Genomic DNA, 16,063 nt, shown 5'->3' with positions numbered 1-16,063 from the left:
GAGACACTAAAGCAATGGAATGCTACAATTGCCCTCACACGCTTCCATTTCCCAACCCTGCACAATATAGATTTCTTTGGATATCCAAGAGCTTTTCCATCTTAGATCTTGTATCCCTATTAACCCTGTTCCACAGGTACGGAACTTTTCTTCTACTTTTATTTTATCGTAATTAGTAAGTTAAACTCACAGCACTTGTTTTCAATTTGCAATTAGCTTGAAATACTGATTTTTCTTTCACACCTGAGAACCAGTTTTGGTCCCTGGACATGTCTCTCTTCCAACCAATTACATCAGTTGGTTTGACAGAAGCTATTACTCACACCTAGAAAAACTGAATCACTTGAAGGACTGATCCAACTGTCCTTCAACATGAAATAATTATACTAAAAGTAAAATTCATAAGCGATCCATTTAACCACATCCATCAAAGAATAAAAAACTGCGTAGATGCTCATATATAGATATATATAGGTATATACACACACCACCTTTACGAAAGTTTCCAGGCCCAGAATTGGTGAACAAAGTGTTCTTCAACATCCACAATATTGCAGTGCAAATATATAAATATATACCAAGTATGGATACAGTGTTTCTCAACAGGTTCCGTTTTCCTCAACTCTCCCCTTACCTTTTTTATTTTTCAGCTGTACTGGAAAGAGACTCTGGCCTTGCTTATAGATCAACAATCTTCCTAAGAGGCACAGTGAATGAACAAAATAGATGTACTGCAATTCTGGCCCAGTGTAAGAAAAACTCTCCATATCATCTGTAACAACAAAGCAAGAAATTAGAACTTTTCTCTTGTAGTTTACTTTACAGTACCTAGCTACTACCTGCAACACAAGCGGATCATTTTGTATATAAAGACAGCTTAAGTAATTTACCACCACTATTCTTTTTCTCTTGAAAGACAGTCATACAACATTTGGGGAAGAAATAGAATAGATAGAATGTCTTCCTCTTGAGGTAGCATGCTCAAAAACCTAAAGTATGTGGATGTATGTGCATATAATACGAGACATGCAAAGATACTCACAACAGTGCTGCTGGGAAAAGTTGGAATTTTTATTAACTGCTGCTTTGCAAAATTCAAAATAATCAAGACATTGCTGGACAGCTGCATTAATCTGTGGAATGAAGCACAAAATAAGAAAGTACCTGATATTTCACAATAAACTCATTCTCTCTTGTATTCAAGTATTGTCCTTTAACACAAGAACTTAAATACCCACTTCACTTCCATGACTTAATTTTTCAGTGCTTTGGATGAATTAACCAACAGAAGGCAAAATTTAACAGGGCTACTAAAATATATCACCATTATTATTACATTTTCACACAACCAGCTCTATACACATAAAGATAATCTATGAAGAAGAGTAGAGGGAACATAACATGCAAGTGTTTTGAGAAGTCAGCAGCAATCTGTGAATGCCCCATCATCATTAGTCTGGAAGATTTTTAAGTTTACACATGTTGAAAAACTTTGTCTTGAATACACTTACTAAACTGTAAGTTTGGTTGCCAGGTGCTGTCAGTGCTATTACATTTCTTGGTGGTGTATCACTGTCATAGCATCATAATCTAATCAAGGTTTATAAAAGTTTAAAAATTATAAGCATGGTTGTAGCAAGGAAACACAAAGCACATTGTCCTGGTTTCAGCTGGGATAGAGTTAATTTTTTCTATTTTCTTATGCTCTGAGAAGAATAGCTAGATTTATTAGAGCTTGGAGCTGCCAAGATTTATTCGCAAGTGTAAATATGCAGACATACACAATAAAAAAACCCCAGCCTTAATTGGATGTTTACCCTGTGCTTATAAACTAGATTAGACTACCCTGCTCATGGACTTTCTACTATAAACTCTTTGTTGCACAGATCATGCTTTATTCTATGCTCTATTCTGTGCACACAGATAAAAAAAGATAAAGGTCTCTTATAGTTGTCTGTGTCCTTTTCTCCATCTTAAGGTTTTATCAGTCCCATATATTTTACATTTGATATCATTTGTATTTCAAGATTTTATAAAACATAGCCAAGTCCTGTTTATATGAATAGATCCCACATCCACATTGGTCTTATTGAAAACAATGAAACCTCCACCCCAGTAAAGAGATCTGCCCGTACAAAATATATGATAGGATTAACAGCTATATTTTCTATAACTATTTTCTATAACTATATTTTCTATAACTATATTTTATATAACTATATTTTCCCAGTTTGATTTATCTTGCTGACTCTGAACCCTTAATGCTTCAAAGAATACAATGGCAGTTTTTTAGCCTCTTTTTGTCAAAAATCAAAATATAGCACAGAGTATTTATGATATTTCTTCATGCACCATTTTCCATTTTTATGCATTTGTGGAAATAATTCTAAATATGAATGCAACATAACAAATCAATAAATTATAATCCCAAGTAAACACCTGCAATAAAATATCCAAATTCCCCTTACTCAGAGCTGGCCATACGCTTCTTTGCATTTATCAATTATCCATTTAAGCAAAGAAAAATTAAAAAAAAAAAAATTAAATCCAAAAGGCTTATCCAGCTGAACAACATGGAATAGCTCCAACAAGAAAAAAAGAGGAAAAAAATAGTCCAAATCACAATGTGCAAAAAAAAAAGCTGCAAGTAAACTTGTCTTGGTAATTCACAGAATCACAGGATGGCCTTGTCTGGAAGGGACCTTAATGATCATCTAGTTGCCATGGGCAAGGACACCTTGCACTAGACCAGGTTCCTCAGGGCCCCATCCAACCTGGCCTTGAACGCTTCTGTGGATGAGGCATCCACAACTTTTCTGGGCAACCTTTTCCAATGTTCCACCACTCCCATAACAAAGAAGTTCCTCCTAATATTTAATCTAAATCTACCCTCGTTCAGTTTGAAGCCATTAGCCCTCGTTCTCTCAATAAATTTTATTTACAGACTCCTGTTGAATATATAATCAATAAAACATGTTAATAGAAGTACTTACCAAGGATTTATATTTCCTTTCCAAAAGCCTAAATACCACTCTTCTGCTGTAATATGCATGCTTAAACGACAAAGAAGATGTAGTATCAGCTGCAAAGATATGTTCTGTTTTTTAACCAAAAAAGTAGAAATTATGCCTGATTCTGTTCTATTAGGCATCCCGTGTACCGTACATATTCAATGTACTGAACTCCAGCTCAAGTAAACCAGTATAATACTCAACTGAGACTTTAGTACATTTATGACAAAAAAACCCTACATCATTAGAAAAAAGTGTAGTAGAACATGCAGTAAAAACAGAAAACGAGTAAGTACACTGAAATACTAAATGTAGTGTTTTGACATTGCTATGTAAATTCTACATCGTAAGTTTATAAATGGTAGACTGGAAGAAGCTCTAATGTCCACTGGAAGTTAGCAAGTTGTGTGTAACATGTAATATAATAATATAATAAAAAAATGTGCAATAATAACTGTTCTTTCATGCTCATCACTTCTTCCAAAAAAAATTACTTGCATCTTTTGATGGGTGTCAGACAATTCTACGAAAGGGACTGAAGTCACAAAGCACAGAAAATACTCAGAAATTTCATGAAAACTAGTAATTGAACAGAAATTGAAGTGGAGGGTAGTATTGAAAAGCAGTGGACATAAAAGTCTAAAATGACCTTGCACTTCCTTAATTACAATTCTCAGTATAGGCTGTTATAGGACACAATAGGTCTGTGATGTCACAACCCAAACTTTCCAAAATACTTGTCAGACATGAATAAATTATGCGTTGTTGGGTTGCGGGTTTTTGCTTACCGTCCACTTCTTAAACCACACTGCTTTGATATCTAGCAGAGCCAAGAAGTGCATTGGACTCAAGAAATCTGGAGAGGCAGCATGATTAGGCTTGTGTTTTACTGACAAAAGTGACAAGGTACTCTCCACTACTTCTTCCATGTACCTTATGACACAAATAGGAAAAAATGGACAGAAGACAAAAATATCACTGAAGTCTTTCCACCAGTAATATTCAGGAACAAACTTCTCATAAAACCTTGTTCAGATAGATCATAAATATCAACAGCATTATCTTTATTTTGATCTAGTATAGATATTAATTCTTTGTAATACCACAAATAAAACTAATATGCATCAATATTCTCCCAAGTTATTACATCTTTTGTTAAGTGCTAAATATTACACTTGCTACACTTGAATCCAAACTATTATTTTGTTCAAAAGTACTTAGAACACTCCAAAAGCTGTTAGCAGCTTAATATGACTACTCCTATGCAACTTCCATATTTGACTTTTCTCACCCTCTACTTTTATTTCCCCTGTTTTCACTGACCAGCCACTGTGCATCCTATAATCATGCCTTTGCTAAAATTACATGCATCCTATTTTATGTCAATAACTATTAAATTAAGAAATAGTTACTGGGTTTTGAAGATTACATACTTTTCTGGATGTCGAATCCAGGAAGATGGTGCTTCCTTTTGATACTCATTTAAAAGGCGAACCTGAAAACATAATTATTAAAAAATAATTAATGCATGATGTTTCAGTAATGATAGAAAAGGTACAGAAAGTTCATTCATACCTTTTTAAGTAAACGATTTACATCTGAGTTAGTTACATCCAGGCCAGCTGAAATATGAAGAGAATATCCTCCAGAAAGAAAGTACAACTCCAAGTGTCTTGCTAAAAAAAAAAGAAACCCAACAACAAAATACGATTCACCTCCATGACAACAATGACAAAACAGACTCTTATACAGTCTTCATTATAAAACTTTTCAAAAAGTACGTGACTCATGAAGTCTGAAATGTAATTAAATGCACATACCTAAACTTGTATAGACTTCTTTTGTCATATTAAATGGAGAAGAAGAAAAGGTTTTTGCATAGAATCTAAGGATTTTCTCCTAAGGGTGAAAAAGCAAGCAATGTATTAAATAGTCATTAACTGTGTATTATAATTGCAAAATAATCAATATGCAGAGGCATTATTCTCAATATTACATATTATTCATCTAGAGATCTGTGCAGATGTTAAGCATGTTTTATAAAAATATCGTTTCTGATTACAGAAATCTACAGTTCAAAGGAAATTTTATTCAAATACTTGAACTACAGCACCAATGCAAAGCCTCACTGAGTTACGAAGTAGACCATTACTTTTCCATTACGTATCAGTGACTTGCAATTATCACTGTTTTAAAAGAAATTGTAGAACTCAGGTGAAAGAGAAATATATGACAGCAGCTGAAGCAACTTTCCTATTTATTTGGTAATCACTTTAAAATTTGAAGAAGAAGAAAAGAAGTTTAATTGACATAATAAATAATCTAAAAGCCATTTAAGCAGCTGTCTTTTTTTTTTCCTCATCACTGCCTGTGTGATATTACTATGTGTCACTTTCTCATCATCATGGAGCATAAACCTGACTTGAGTAGGAAATATTAACATGACCTATTTTACAGAACAGTTATGTCCATTTTTTTACATGTGTTTTTGCTAAAAGAAATTCAGACATCTTCACTGCCATTAAAAGAAATGCATATGAGTACTTTGGTATCTAAAAATCCTATTGAAAGCCTGTTGCAGTCCTTTAAACCAAAATTTACTGGAATCCTGTATTTCTTTTACTTCAAAAAATTGTTTATGTGATTCATACGCAAATAATAAAATGTCTTGGAACCTTGCTGGACTACTTATAATATGTATGTAACTTCTTACATCTCTTCAGTACTCCTTTCTTTGGATACACATCTGATAATTAGATACAAAACATTCCCTTACACTGAAGGTTGCATCAGGATCTGCCAGAGAGATTGTCAGATGCTTACGCAGACTTGGCCAACTCTCAGAGCTCAGGATATCAGAGGCAGGGGCCAAGCACAGCGTCTGCAAAGCTTCTTGGCGAATCTGAAGCAGTCAAAAGATAAACACCAAAAATCCATTCATAGCAACCTCTGAAATCCGTAATTTACAAGTCAGAGGGAGTGAGGGAGGGTAGGGAAGAGGGAGGCAGGAAGGAAGGAACAGAACCTGGCTGCAGAACAGATAAGAAATAAAAAAATACTTATCTTCTGCTATATTTTTGATGGTTATTTAGACAAAACACTACATCACTGAGTGGGGAAAATGTGTGCATTCGAAGAAGCAATAAAACCATTTTAAATAGGTTTTCAATACTGGATGCAAGGTTTATGTTCTACTTTCTGCCTGTAATCAAATATTTTGTTATTGGGGAATATAGCTCTCTAAAGCTCTTCACTAGGAAAAGTAGACACAGATATTAGATATTGTGTTATACTGCTGAAATTTTCATCAGCATTCTAAATAATTTCAAGCAATTTTTTTTTCTATTCATAGACAACTGCAATCTCTAGCAATTTATTTCATCTTACTGAAAGAAACTGTAGGACATTTTAATAACATTTAATAGCATCAGACTTTTTATCTGGTTTTCTAATACAAGTCCATCACAATGCTTGTACCAGTTCCTACCTACCATGGCTTTTTCAACTGCCAGACAACCCCCAACAAGTCTTATCAAGACAGCACACTCAAACTGGTATTTCTCCAAGCCTCAAAAATATCAGCAGCTGGTGCTGATTGCTGGTTAGAGGCACAAATTAGTACTGCCACTGATATGACAGCAAACCTAACTTGGACTTTGTATTTTCCATTTGGCAGGAGGTTGTTGGCAAATCAGCACACATCTATCTCTCCTGACAGGGAAAACTCGAAGGGCAATACAGAAGCTATCAAACAGGACAAGGGACATGAATACAGGGCAAATAATGTTCAGTTACTTTATTTATCATAAACCAACTTTTTTTTAAACTAAGAATGATGATCTATAGCACATAGACTTCTAAAAAAAATATAGTTGCTGCAACACTAGTTTTTGAACCAGATTGGTTACAAACAATGAAATATTGCACTGCAGAGGAATTTCTGCACTGAAGCCAACATATATGAACCAACAAAGACAAGTTTCCACTTAGGTACATAGGAACTCTTAAGAACATACAGGCTGTTCTCCAATATGCCATAAACATTCATTTGTATTAGCATTTCATTTCTGCTTTTAAACTTACTTCCTTGGGCTGAATAGGGTCAAGCCTTTCTGTGAGCAGCTGCAATTGTTCTTGACTCATGAACGCATAACTCTGTAATACACATTATAAAATGATCATTAGTATATTTTATTAAACTGAACAGCAGAACATTAAAATCATCAGTCTTTCTGACACCTAATTTATTTTTAATAATTAGGACTCCAACATTTATACTAATTTAATGACAAAGTCAACATTCCAAATGTTTTCTGCTGTTTGCCCGAAGTTAAACTTAAGATAATGAAATTACCACGACATATTTTGTTTGCTTTACTTCAAAGTTTTCCATATATTCAGAAAATCTTTAAAATAATTTATTCAACAAGCAATCTAGCAAATTACGGTGGTCTGGAAATGAACTGCACATTATTTGGCTTCTACAGTAAAATTACAAAAGTTAGATGATGCTCTGCTTTTATCATTATCTTATCTTTTTCTATATCACACTTGGATAGGTACTTTGAAGCATATGGGCATCATACTAATCTCATCCAGCATATGATGCCTAAAGTAGCTAGTATAAGCTTAGTACTTAAAACCGAAAGAAAAGTAAATAATTTGTGTTTAGGATACAAAAAAAGAAGGGAAAAATTAATCATTCTCTAGGGCCATTCTCAGTCTCCACTGACAGAAACTTAACAATTTTGCAGTATCATGCTTATTTCATAACACAGAGAGAAAACCCATCGTACTTGGTTGAAGGAGGAGTCACTGTCAGAACAGTTGTCTGTGTAATAGCCACTCTGACGTTCTTTCTTTGCTTTACTATCCAGCTCCTTATCATGCATCCGATCTTCTTCAAACTTGTTAATCAAAGATTCTACCACAATCATCATGACATTCTTCAAGGCATGCATCATTTCTCTGTATCTTCAAAGTTAATATGATTTTAATATTAAAGAACATATAAATCACTATGTAGAAAAATGAAAAAATCGCTACATCATGAATAACTGAATATGACATAATGCTGATTGAAATTGAACTCACTGAACTTACAGAAATGAATGAATATGAAATCCAAATCCAAATTGAGCAATGAAACCTTACATGTTTCAGTTAACGATATTTTAAATTACAATAAAACTCCTTTTTTTTCCTTCCAGAACCATTCAATTACCACTAGCATAATTCTATTTTGGGATTTTCTTAAGAAAGAACAACATGAGTCCACCAAAAAGGAGGATCTGTCCCTGAGAAAATAAGCCAGTTCTCATCCTTATTACTGTTCGTTTCTTGTAGCTCAACATCCAATTTTTCTTCTGTTATAAAACTCAAGCAGAACCAGTAGAAGTGAACACATTATCCCAATTCAAGATCTTGAGTACAGGTCAAGCACACAAAATAATTTTCTTTCAACAAAACCAGGGTTTTTCTAATTTCCATTAATAGAAAATTAATATCCACGGGGAAGCAATTCAAGATTAAAAAATGCTTCAGAAAAGCATTCTGTTGTAAAATGTTGATGTTTTATTTCAAATTATTTTTTACCTCAGTGATACAATTATTTATTTTACAGTCATCAAATATACAAATTATCATATTGTGCTTTAATATCCTCCTACATGTCAAATTAAAAATATAAGACACATATTTAGTTCATTGGAGTTTCTTCTACCAATTTTAATGAGCACAAGAACCCTAAGGTCCTGATCCTTGAAACAAAATTATACAAGCATAATCTGAAAAATGGTCATCCTAACATCTGTTTTCCTGTTTTCTTATTTTGCAGCATATAAAAATGACCACTGATGCTAAAATCCTAAATACGTAAAAAATGTCACATATTTGCTACCAATCTTTTTATGTAATAGTTCACAACCTTAATTCCAAGGTGAGAGAAAGCATGACAAATTGCAGTGTAGGCTGGCATTATCTGAACTGCTTAGCACTGTCTTTGGTTACAGGTTCAGAATTGTTATTGGTTCGGATCTTACTTTTTCAAAACGCATTATGAAAAAGAGAAAAGAAATTAAGACAAAGAAGAAACAGATGTGAATTGCAGGTATATACTCACTCTTTCGATTCACAGGTCTTCTTAGTAAGATGTTGGACAAGTGTGTCATAGCCAGATATTTCACCCTGATTTTGAGCAGAGGTACATTTTTCTGTTTCTTCCTCAATCACAGGTCCCACAGTATTTTTTACATATTGCCTAAGATATTTCACAAACTCATAGCTGCGAGAAACAAGCAAAATTAAAATGTAACATCTCCTTGATTCACCATGAAACATTTTCAACATGATGTATCAACAACCACTACCTTCTCTCCCAGGAGACCTGTTACCTGAGGTAAGAGTTTATGACTTGCATAGAATAAACTTTAGGAGTGTGAAATAACACGTTACAGTTTGATTTTCTTCAATATGGTCATTATCAGCATATTGTAGGAAGAAACAATACCAAGTAGAAGAAACAAAACCAATAGCTAGTTTACCAAATAGCACAATTTCACTTTGCGCTTCCTCTAGAAGTAAAAATCCACTCAGAAAAAAAGGTTAAGGTTTTCTAGGTAGAAACCAAAGAGTATCAAGAAATTTCAAATTCCAAAAGAAACATTCCTTGTAGCACTCTGAATATAGCACTGTCTTAGAGTATAAACTGTCTGGTATTATTATTTATGCATACATACAAAACAAGAAGGTACACAGAAAACACAGTTTATAAATTAGAGCATGTGAGAATACCTATGGCTTATAAAATTCTATGTGTCATGACAGTACACAAATGTCAGTCAAATTGACAAAACAGCTGTCTGTGATTACACAAACACATTAAAGTCAAGGATTTAGCACTTTGCAGTCTAATGATCAGATACCCACAGATCCTTGCTAAAAGAATAGAATAATCAGAGGGAGATTTCAAACTAAAGACTCTCCCTGGGTTCTCCAACTTTGTATTAGCTATAGAAATTGCTGAAGAGTATCAGAATAAATCAACTTTTGCTCAGAATAAATCAACTTTTCTTTTTGGCTAATTTTCCGATTTGTATAAAGGGCAAGGCAAACAGAAACATACAAAAAAAGTAATCATATATTCAGTAGATGTATCATTTTATTTTCATTGTATCAAATGTGCAACTACTTCATGTTAACTTGGGTAAAAAACCCCAAAAACCAAACAACAAAGCACACAAAATTGTATCATGATAGTTACTTCCTCACTGGATTCCATCAGGTGTGTCAGTATTTTTCTTTTTTCCTACCTTTCCATTCTTGTTCTCAGTGAAAGTAACAGAAATACACCTCAAGAAAGATGCAAAACATGATTATTTCTGTTTTCATTTGTGAAATTGCACACAACTCTCCACGGCATGAAAGCTTTAATGAAACTTTTTCCCCTTTGCTTTAAAAGGGCAACATTTCCAGCATATAAATATTTTTGCAGTGACTCCTTCACTCTGAAATATACAGCAGCCACATCACTATTCAGACCACTACTTTTATGTCTAATATTCTAGTCTTTATCTTCTGCATTATTCCTCCACCTTAGAAATGTTTTGTAATAATTATGTGTTTCAGCAATGACAGTACTACTTCACAAGCTGAATCAATTCAGACTGATCTGGCAGGGCTTACAAAGGATTCACGCTTGGGGTGGTGTTAAAAACACCTCTAATGTAACAGAAACATCCTACTTATGTAGTTTAAAATTCTGATGTCTACTACTGCACAGAAGTTTTGTACTTGATTCAATTTTCCTTTTCATTAGCTTTCTGAGGAACCTGCATTTGTCTTTTCTACATTGAAGTGGGAACAAAGGATAAAGTAAGGTCTCAAAATCTGGTAAAATTACAGAAACAGTACTGCTCAAAATGCTGAGCTGAACTAGAGCATTGGACAGTCCAAAAGCACACACTACTAATAACGGAGCCTGCAATCTGGATGGATGGGTTAAGAAGAAACTTTCTTAATGGCCTCACTTATAAATGACCATATGACCTCTCTGACTTCCCACGAAAACCAGTCTGTACTGCCATGGGTCACAAACAAGACAAGAATACCTCCAGAAATATTACAGCACCAGAGAGTAATCCTCATGTTCTGCATTTAAAGATCACTTGATTTCCCATTAAATGTAAATTAAAACTGTTCCCATGAAAAGAAAGTATCTTTAGGATCACCAATTTTCTAACATACAGGAGTAATGGATGACAAGGTTTCACTGTTTAAAAGGAAAAGCTATACAGGCATTGCTTCAACTCCTTACAGACTTTACTCCCTCACCCTGGGTATTCTATTAAGTTCTCAGACAAAATGACAGAAATAGTTTCAATTTTTTTTGAGCTTTATTGTATAAATCTTCTCTATTTTTTTTCTTTCAGAATTACATGTATCTTTCAACTTTCATATGTTTACAACCAAATTCTTTTACCCTCATGCTTGTCACCCAGCAACCTACTACTCAAAATTCACAAGAGTTCAAGCAACAGTGTAATCCAATATAATTCGTAACAAAAACTAAAACTGAGCTAAAATACCTTTTAAAGAATCTTCAGAACACATGGAAGTTTCAAAGTTTTAAAATTACAGTGAAATTTTAGATAAACCTTAGTTCTATTTCACTTATTTACTTTCACCTAACTCATACCACTGACAAAGCAATGCCAGTACCTAGGTAAATTTGAGACTAAATAGTTGCCACTTCTGAAAAAACTGACAGGGAACCAGCTTTCTCAGAAGAAGTCAGATCACAGAGCTCTGTTCCTTATAAAAATGTCTGCAGGTCATTTCAGCTTGATATTCTCTTGGCTTGTCATAAAATGTGTACTAAAAATCTCCCATGTAGTAAAAATATAACCAAGTTATAACATCATGGAAAGGAAAGAGAAGCATGGGATCTGGAAATCTAGATTGCATGTAAGTGAGGTCACATTGTCAAGTCTGATTTTACAGAAGTGTGACTGGGATACATTTCTGCTTTACTTAAACATAAATTAAAAGAATGACTCCCTGATAAGATAGACATGTTCAGTAATATAGGCCAGAGAGAACAATCAAATACAGAAGCCAAATAGCGCTCTGAAAAAGTACTCTATTTTGAAAAACAAGATTATCTTGTTTAGCAGGTGTCAACTATACTGAGAGCCTTCAGTGACTACTTCTTCTAGCTCCTTTTCATGTGTGCATTTAGTACATTCCATGTGCACATGCATCAGAGCTTTGTAAATTCCTCTCTCACAAACAGCTCATGAATTACTACTACAGTAAAAATATATTAGGAAGAGTGGAGGGAAAAAAAACCAGACCAAGAAAATGGCAACATTAATTTTATTCTTTAAATTAGCATCACCTGAGAGTTGATTAGTGACAGGAATATCTATATATGTATAAATACACACATATTTACAAAGCAATATAAAGTGTAGACTTTTCCCAACTGTTAATACAGTTTAACACATACCAATTTCTTTAAAAGACTAAAAATAGCAAAAATATTTTTACTTGTGAAAATTCTCATCCGTTTCCTCCAAATGCAAGAGAATTTCTTCTGCACATTCTACTGATGGGGCTCCAGTGATTTTTTCCTTCACACTCTGCAGCAACTGTCTAAGCATAGACTGTAGTAGAGCTTCATCTTCACTTGTAAAGTGAGACATCTGTAGAAAACAAACAGAAGAATAAGAAACTCTCATAGTTTTGTTTTTCCTCAAGATGCTAAGAAAAGCACAAATCCCTTACATTGCCACTTTTTTACTGTTACGAATAGGATTTTCTATCAAAAGACACAATCACAGACAGGAAATATTTGATACAGCTTATCTTCAGATAAACTGGAAACAAAACAATCAAATCAGTTTCAATAAAACTCCTGATATTGTAGCATAATATTCTTAAAGGAGATATTACATTAAGAAAAGCCTGAATATTCCTATTTGTACTTGCTTGAGAACTTGCCCATCATATAGGCACAAGACCACACTGTAAGCTAGAAAAATAAAAAGGAGGAACCGTTTTACAGATATAATGACTATATCTTGATAAGAAAATTTTGTAAGTCTCTCACCTGCTTCTCATCCACTGTAACTACCCAGTTCTGACTTTGGGATCCCTCTACTCAGTGCTACTGCTGTGCCCATGACTGAAAGTGCTGTGAGCTTTTGGAAGCGCCAGGTGGAATTATCAGAACTGCTTAATTTCCCTGTGCTAATCAACTGCAGTGACTAGACAGAGTCCTGTCAAATTAAACTGAAACTGCTGGGAAAAACTGGGAGGAGCAGAAGCAGTGAGAAACTGGAAACATCTGTCAAGTCCAGAGGACAGACTATCAATTAAATTTTCAAGGGCTGTGAAACAAGACAAAAGCTCAATTCTGATCTTAATTAATTAATGGCTTAAAAATCTTTATATGCCATGGAATACTTTCAAACCTCAGTGGCAGTTCTAGCTTATATATTTATAGCCTATTTAAGTAAAAATTACTCAGAGATATTTGACGTTTTTGTCAAAAAAATTAAGGACTCTTTAAGCACCTGTGAATAAATACACACACACTTGGAAGAGACAATATAGTAAATTACTGTTCAAGAATCAAACAGCATCAACAAGCAAAAAAAAAAAAATTAAAAAAATGAAAAGCCGTACAGCACTAGCTGGAGGTATCTTTTAAGAAAGGTAACAGTTCATCAAGTTAGCACTTCTCAGTTGTAAATAGCAGAGTTACCAAACATTTTATTTTGATCAAACATAATTCAATACTAATTCAGTCATCTTACCAGAAATTTCATTAAAGTAAATTCAGAGCAAACAAACAAAACACCTCAAATTCCTTGTAATAATCTTAAATTTGCAGCCTTCTTTCTTATAGAATCTCGAGATACTTAATCAAAGTCAATGCATTTTTAGGTCTATATAAACATCAGATAATACCCTAATCATCCAAAAAAAAAAAAAAAAAAAAAAAAAAAAAAAATCACCTAGCATTTTGGTATAACTAGGGATTTTCAAAAGCACAAGGTATCCAGATACTGGCTGGCAGTACAAAGCTCCGCTCAAATTATTCATAGAGAGACGTCATGAGAACATTGCAGCTTCATCTCCAAGTTTTCCTTGGAAAGTCATACCTGACTTATGTAACCACTAACAAAGATACATATCTTACATTTCATTCGTAAAGGTTTGTGGTTTGTTGTGCTTGGTTTCTTGGTTGTTGTTGGTTTGGGGGTTATTTCCCAGCAGGCTTATTCCCCACTCAGCTTCCAGGCAACATTTAAATGGTCGTTTTCTCCCTAAAATACAGCTTTACCCAAAGCCCAGTTAGGGCAGTCCTTTCAAGGTCCCGGCACTGTCCCAGAATGCAAATCCTGCCCCACAACCCAAGGGAGGATTCAGAAGCGGCCTGTTGTTGCCAGCATTTATCTTTACACAAGCCTTCGCCTGAGCACGCAGGCAGTTTTAGCAACAAACCAAGGAGCGCAGTTCCCAGAATGGGAGCAGGGCGAGAATTCCTACCCCTTCTCGCGCTGTACCGCCCGTCCTTCGGCTGCGCACCAGTGCTGGGCAGCACCCGGGATTCCTGGGACAACCCACGCACGAGGAGAGCAGTCGGTCTCTTCCCAAGCGTTGGGAGAGGCTAAACCTGCCCAGGTGCTTCCCTCAGCTATCGCTGACAGCGCGGGCGGGCTCAGCCCGGGCACCTCGGATGCGCTCTCCCCACGCACCCACTCAGCTCCACCACGCTCCCCGCGCCCCGAGAGCCCCGCATTCCCAGTCCCGCCCAGCCCAGCCCTAGGGCAGCCCCGGCCAGCTCCCCGGCCGGACCCCGCGCCGCTGCCCGGCCCGCCGCCCTTCACCTTGGGCGGCCGCGGCCCTTGGCAACCGCGGCGCCGCCGCCGAGTCTCGCCGGGCCCTGGAAACATCGCGAGAGGCCGCAGCGGCCGCCCGCGCCCCGCCCGCGCGGGGTGGCGCTGCGGCGGCGGCGGCGCTGTGAGCGCGCTGGGCGGCGGCGGGGGCGCGCGTGAGGGTCACCGGGCCGCGCTCAGCGGACGCTCCGCTCTCGCTTCAGGCTCCTCTCTGCTCAGCCCGGGATGGTGGCCCCCAGCTTTCCCACTGAAATCAGAGGAATACAGTCATGCCGCTATTCCCAATTTACATCAGCAGGGGAGCAGATTGTCTCAATAAGTAAAATAGTGAACGGCAAGGAATTTTTCAGCCCTATTTTTAACTCTCCATTCCCTCCTGTGATGAAGGAAACATTACAAAAACATCAAGTAGTATTTTTTTCTCTCCAACAAATAAATGCATAACACAAAAAACCAGCAAAAGCAGTTTGATTTGAAATAATTTCTATTAGTTTAGCTATAATAAACCAGAATCTAGTTACCATAAGTACTCATAACAATGTTTGTCAGTGCTTGCATGCAGGGTGTTACCTAGTTCATTATTATCCTTTCCTCCTACATTTTTCTAGTGATTCTGATGGTGGGGGAAGCTAATCTTCCATGATGACGTGTCCTTTAATGCTAATCTTCCATGTAACGCTAATCTTCCGTAAGGACTTGTTCCTTTAACTGGACTTGTAGCCCCTTCAGTTAATAGAGCTCTACCTAAGGGTGGGTATCTATTTGCACAGTAGAACTAGGAATGTAAACTGCAGTATTTCTATCGAAAAGGGTTAATTCAGGAATTGAAACATAAACCTATCTTACTGCCAGTTCTCAGAAACCAGATTTTGATCAGTTGCTACAGAATTTCTGTGAAATCTTTAGCACTGAGCTCCTCAGTCCTTTGAAGGGGCCCGTGCTTGCCCCTTTCCTTGATGGGAAAATTGTCTGCTGATTGCTACTTGCAAAGGGTCTCCAGTAAATTAACCTGAGTCCTGTTAACTTGGCCATGCACTCTCCCCATCGTCTAAGTGCACTGTTTGGAATAGGCTACAGGTGACAGCAGTTTATTCCTCATCCATGCTAGGCTCTTCCTTCACAGGTAACCGTGGTTTGTTTCTTTTC

General features: G+C 36.1%; 1 protein-coding gene across 2 annotated transcripts in view; it reads right to left on the bottom strand.

Moving 5' to 3' along the window:
• Window positions 1–14,950, bottom strand: part of TBC1D32 (TBC1 domain family member 32) — a gene marked incomplete at its 3' end in the record, with an annotated part of 70,781 nt that extends 55,831 nt beyond the window's left edge. Inside the window, exons 1-14 of one of the 2 annotated variants that reach the window (XM_082276840.1) lie at window positions 14,909–14,950; window positions 14,218–14,355; window positions 12,561–12,715; window positions 9,133–9,294; window positions 7,808–7,985; window positions 7,095–7,166; window positions 5,788–5,913; window positions 4,832–4,910; window positions 4,587–4,687; window positions 4,445–4,506; window positions 3,800–3,944; window positions 2,994–3,053; window positions 1,043–1,133; window positions 635–772 (exon numbers count right to left, since the gene is read on the bottom strand). In XM_082276840.1, the coding sequence (XP_082132966.1) occupies window positions 635–772; window positions 1,043–1,133; window positions 2,994–3,053; window positions 3,800–3,944; window positions 4,445–4,506; window positions 4,587–4,687; window positions 4,832–4,910; window positions 5,788–5,913; window positions 7,095–7,166; window positions 7,808–7,985; window positions 9,133–9,294; window positions 12,561–12,715 (1,369 nt within the window). In that variant the 5' untranslated portion in view covers window positions 14,218–14,355; window positions 14,909–14,950. Of the gene's footprint in view, window positions 1–634; window positions 773–1,042; window positions 1,134–2,993; window positions 3,054–3,799; window positions 3,945–4,444; window positions 4,507–4,586; window positions 4,688–4,831; window positions 4,911–5,787; window positions 5,914–7,094; window positions 7,167–7,807; window positions 7,986–9,132; window positions 9,295–12,560; window positions 12,716–14,217; window positions 14,817–14,908 lie in introns of those variants that run through there. The other variant, XM_082276839.1, reaches the window with a different exon arrangement.
• Window positions 14,951–16,063: the final 1,113 nt, after the last annotated feature.

The sequence above is a fragment of the Coloeus monedula genome (assembly GCF_965178545.1).
Source record: "Coloeus monedula genome assembly, chromosome: 2".
NCBI lineage: Eukaryota > Metazoa > Chordata > Aves > Passeriformes > Corvidae > Coloeus > Coloeus monedula.
The sequence above is the reverse complement of the archived record's forward strand: the minus strand, read 5'-3'. Positions and strand labels throughout refer to the sequence as shown.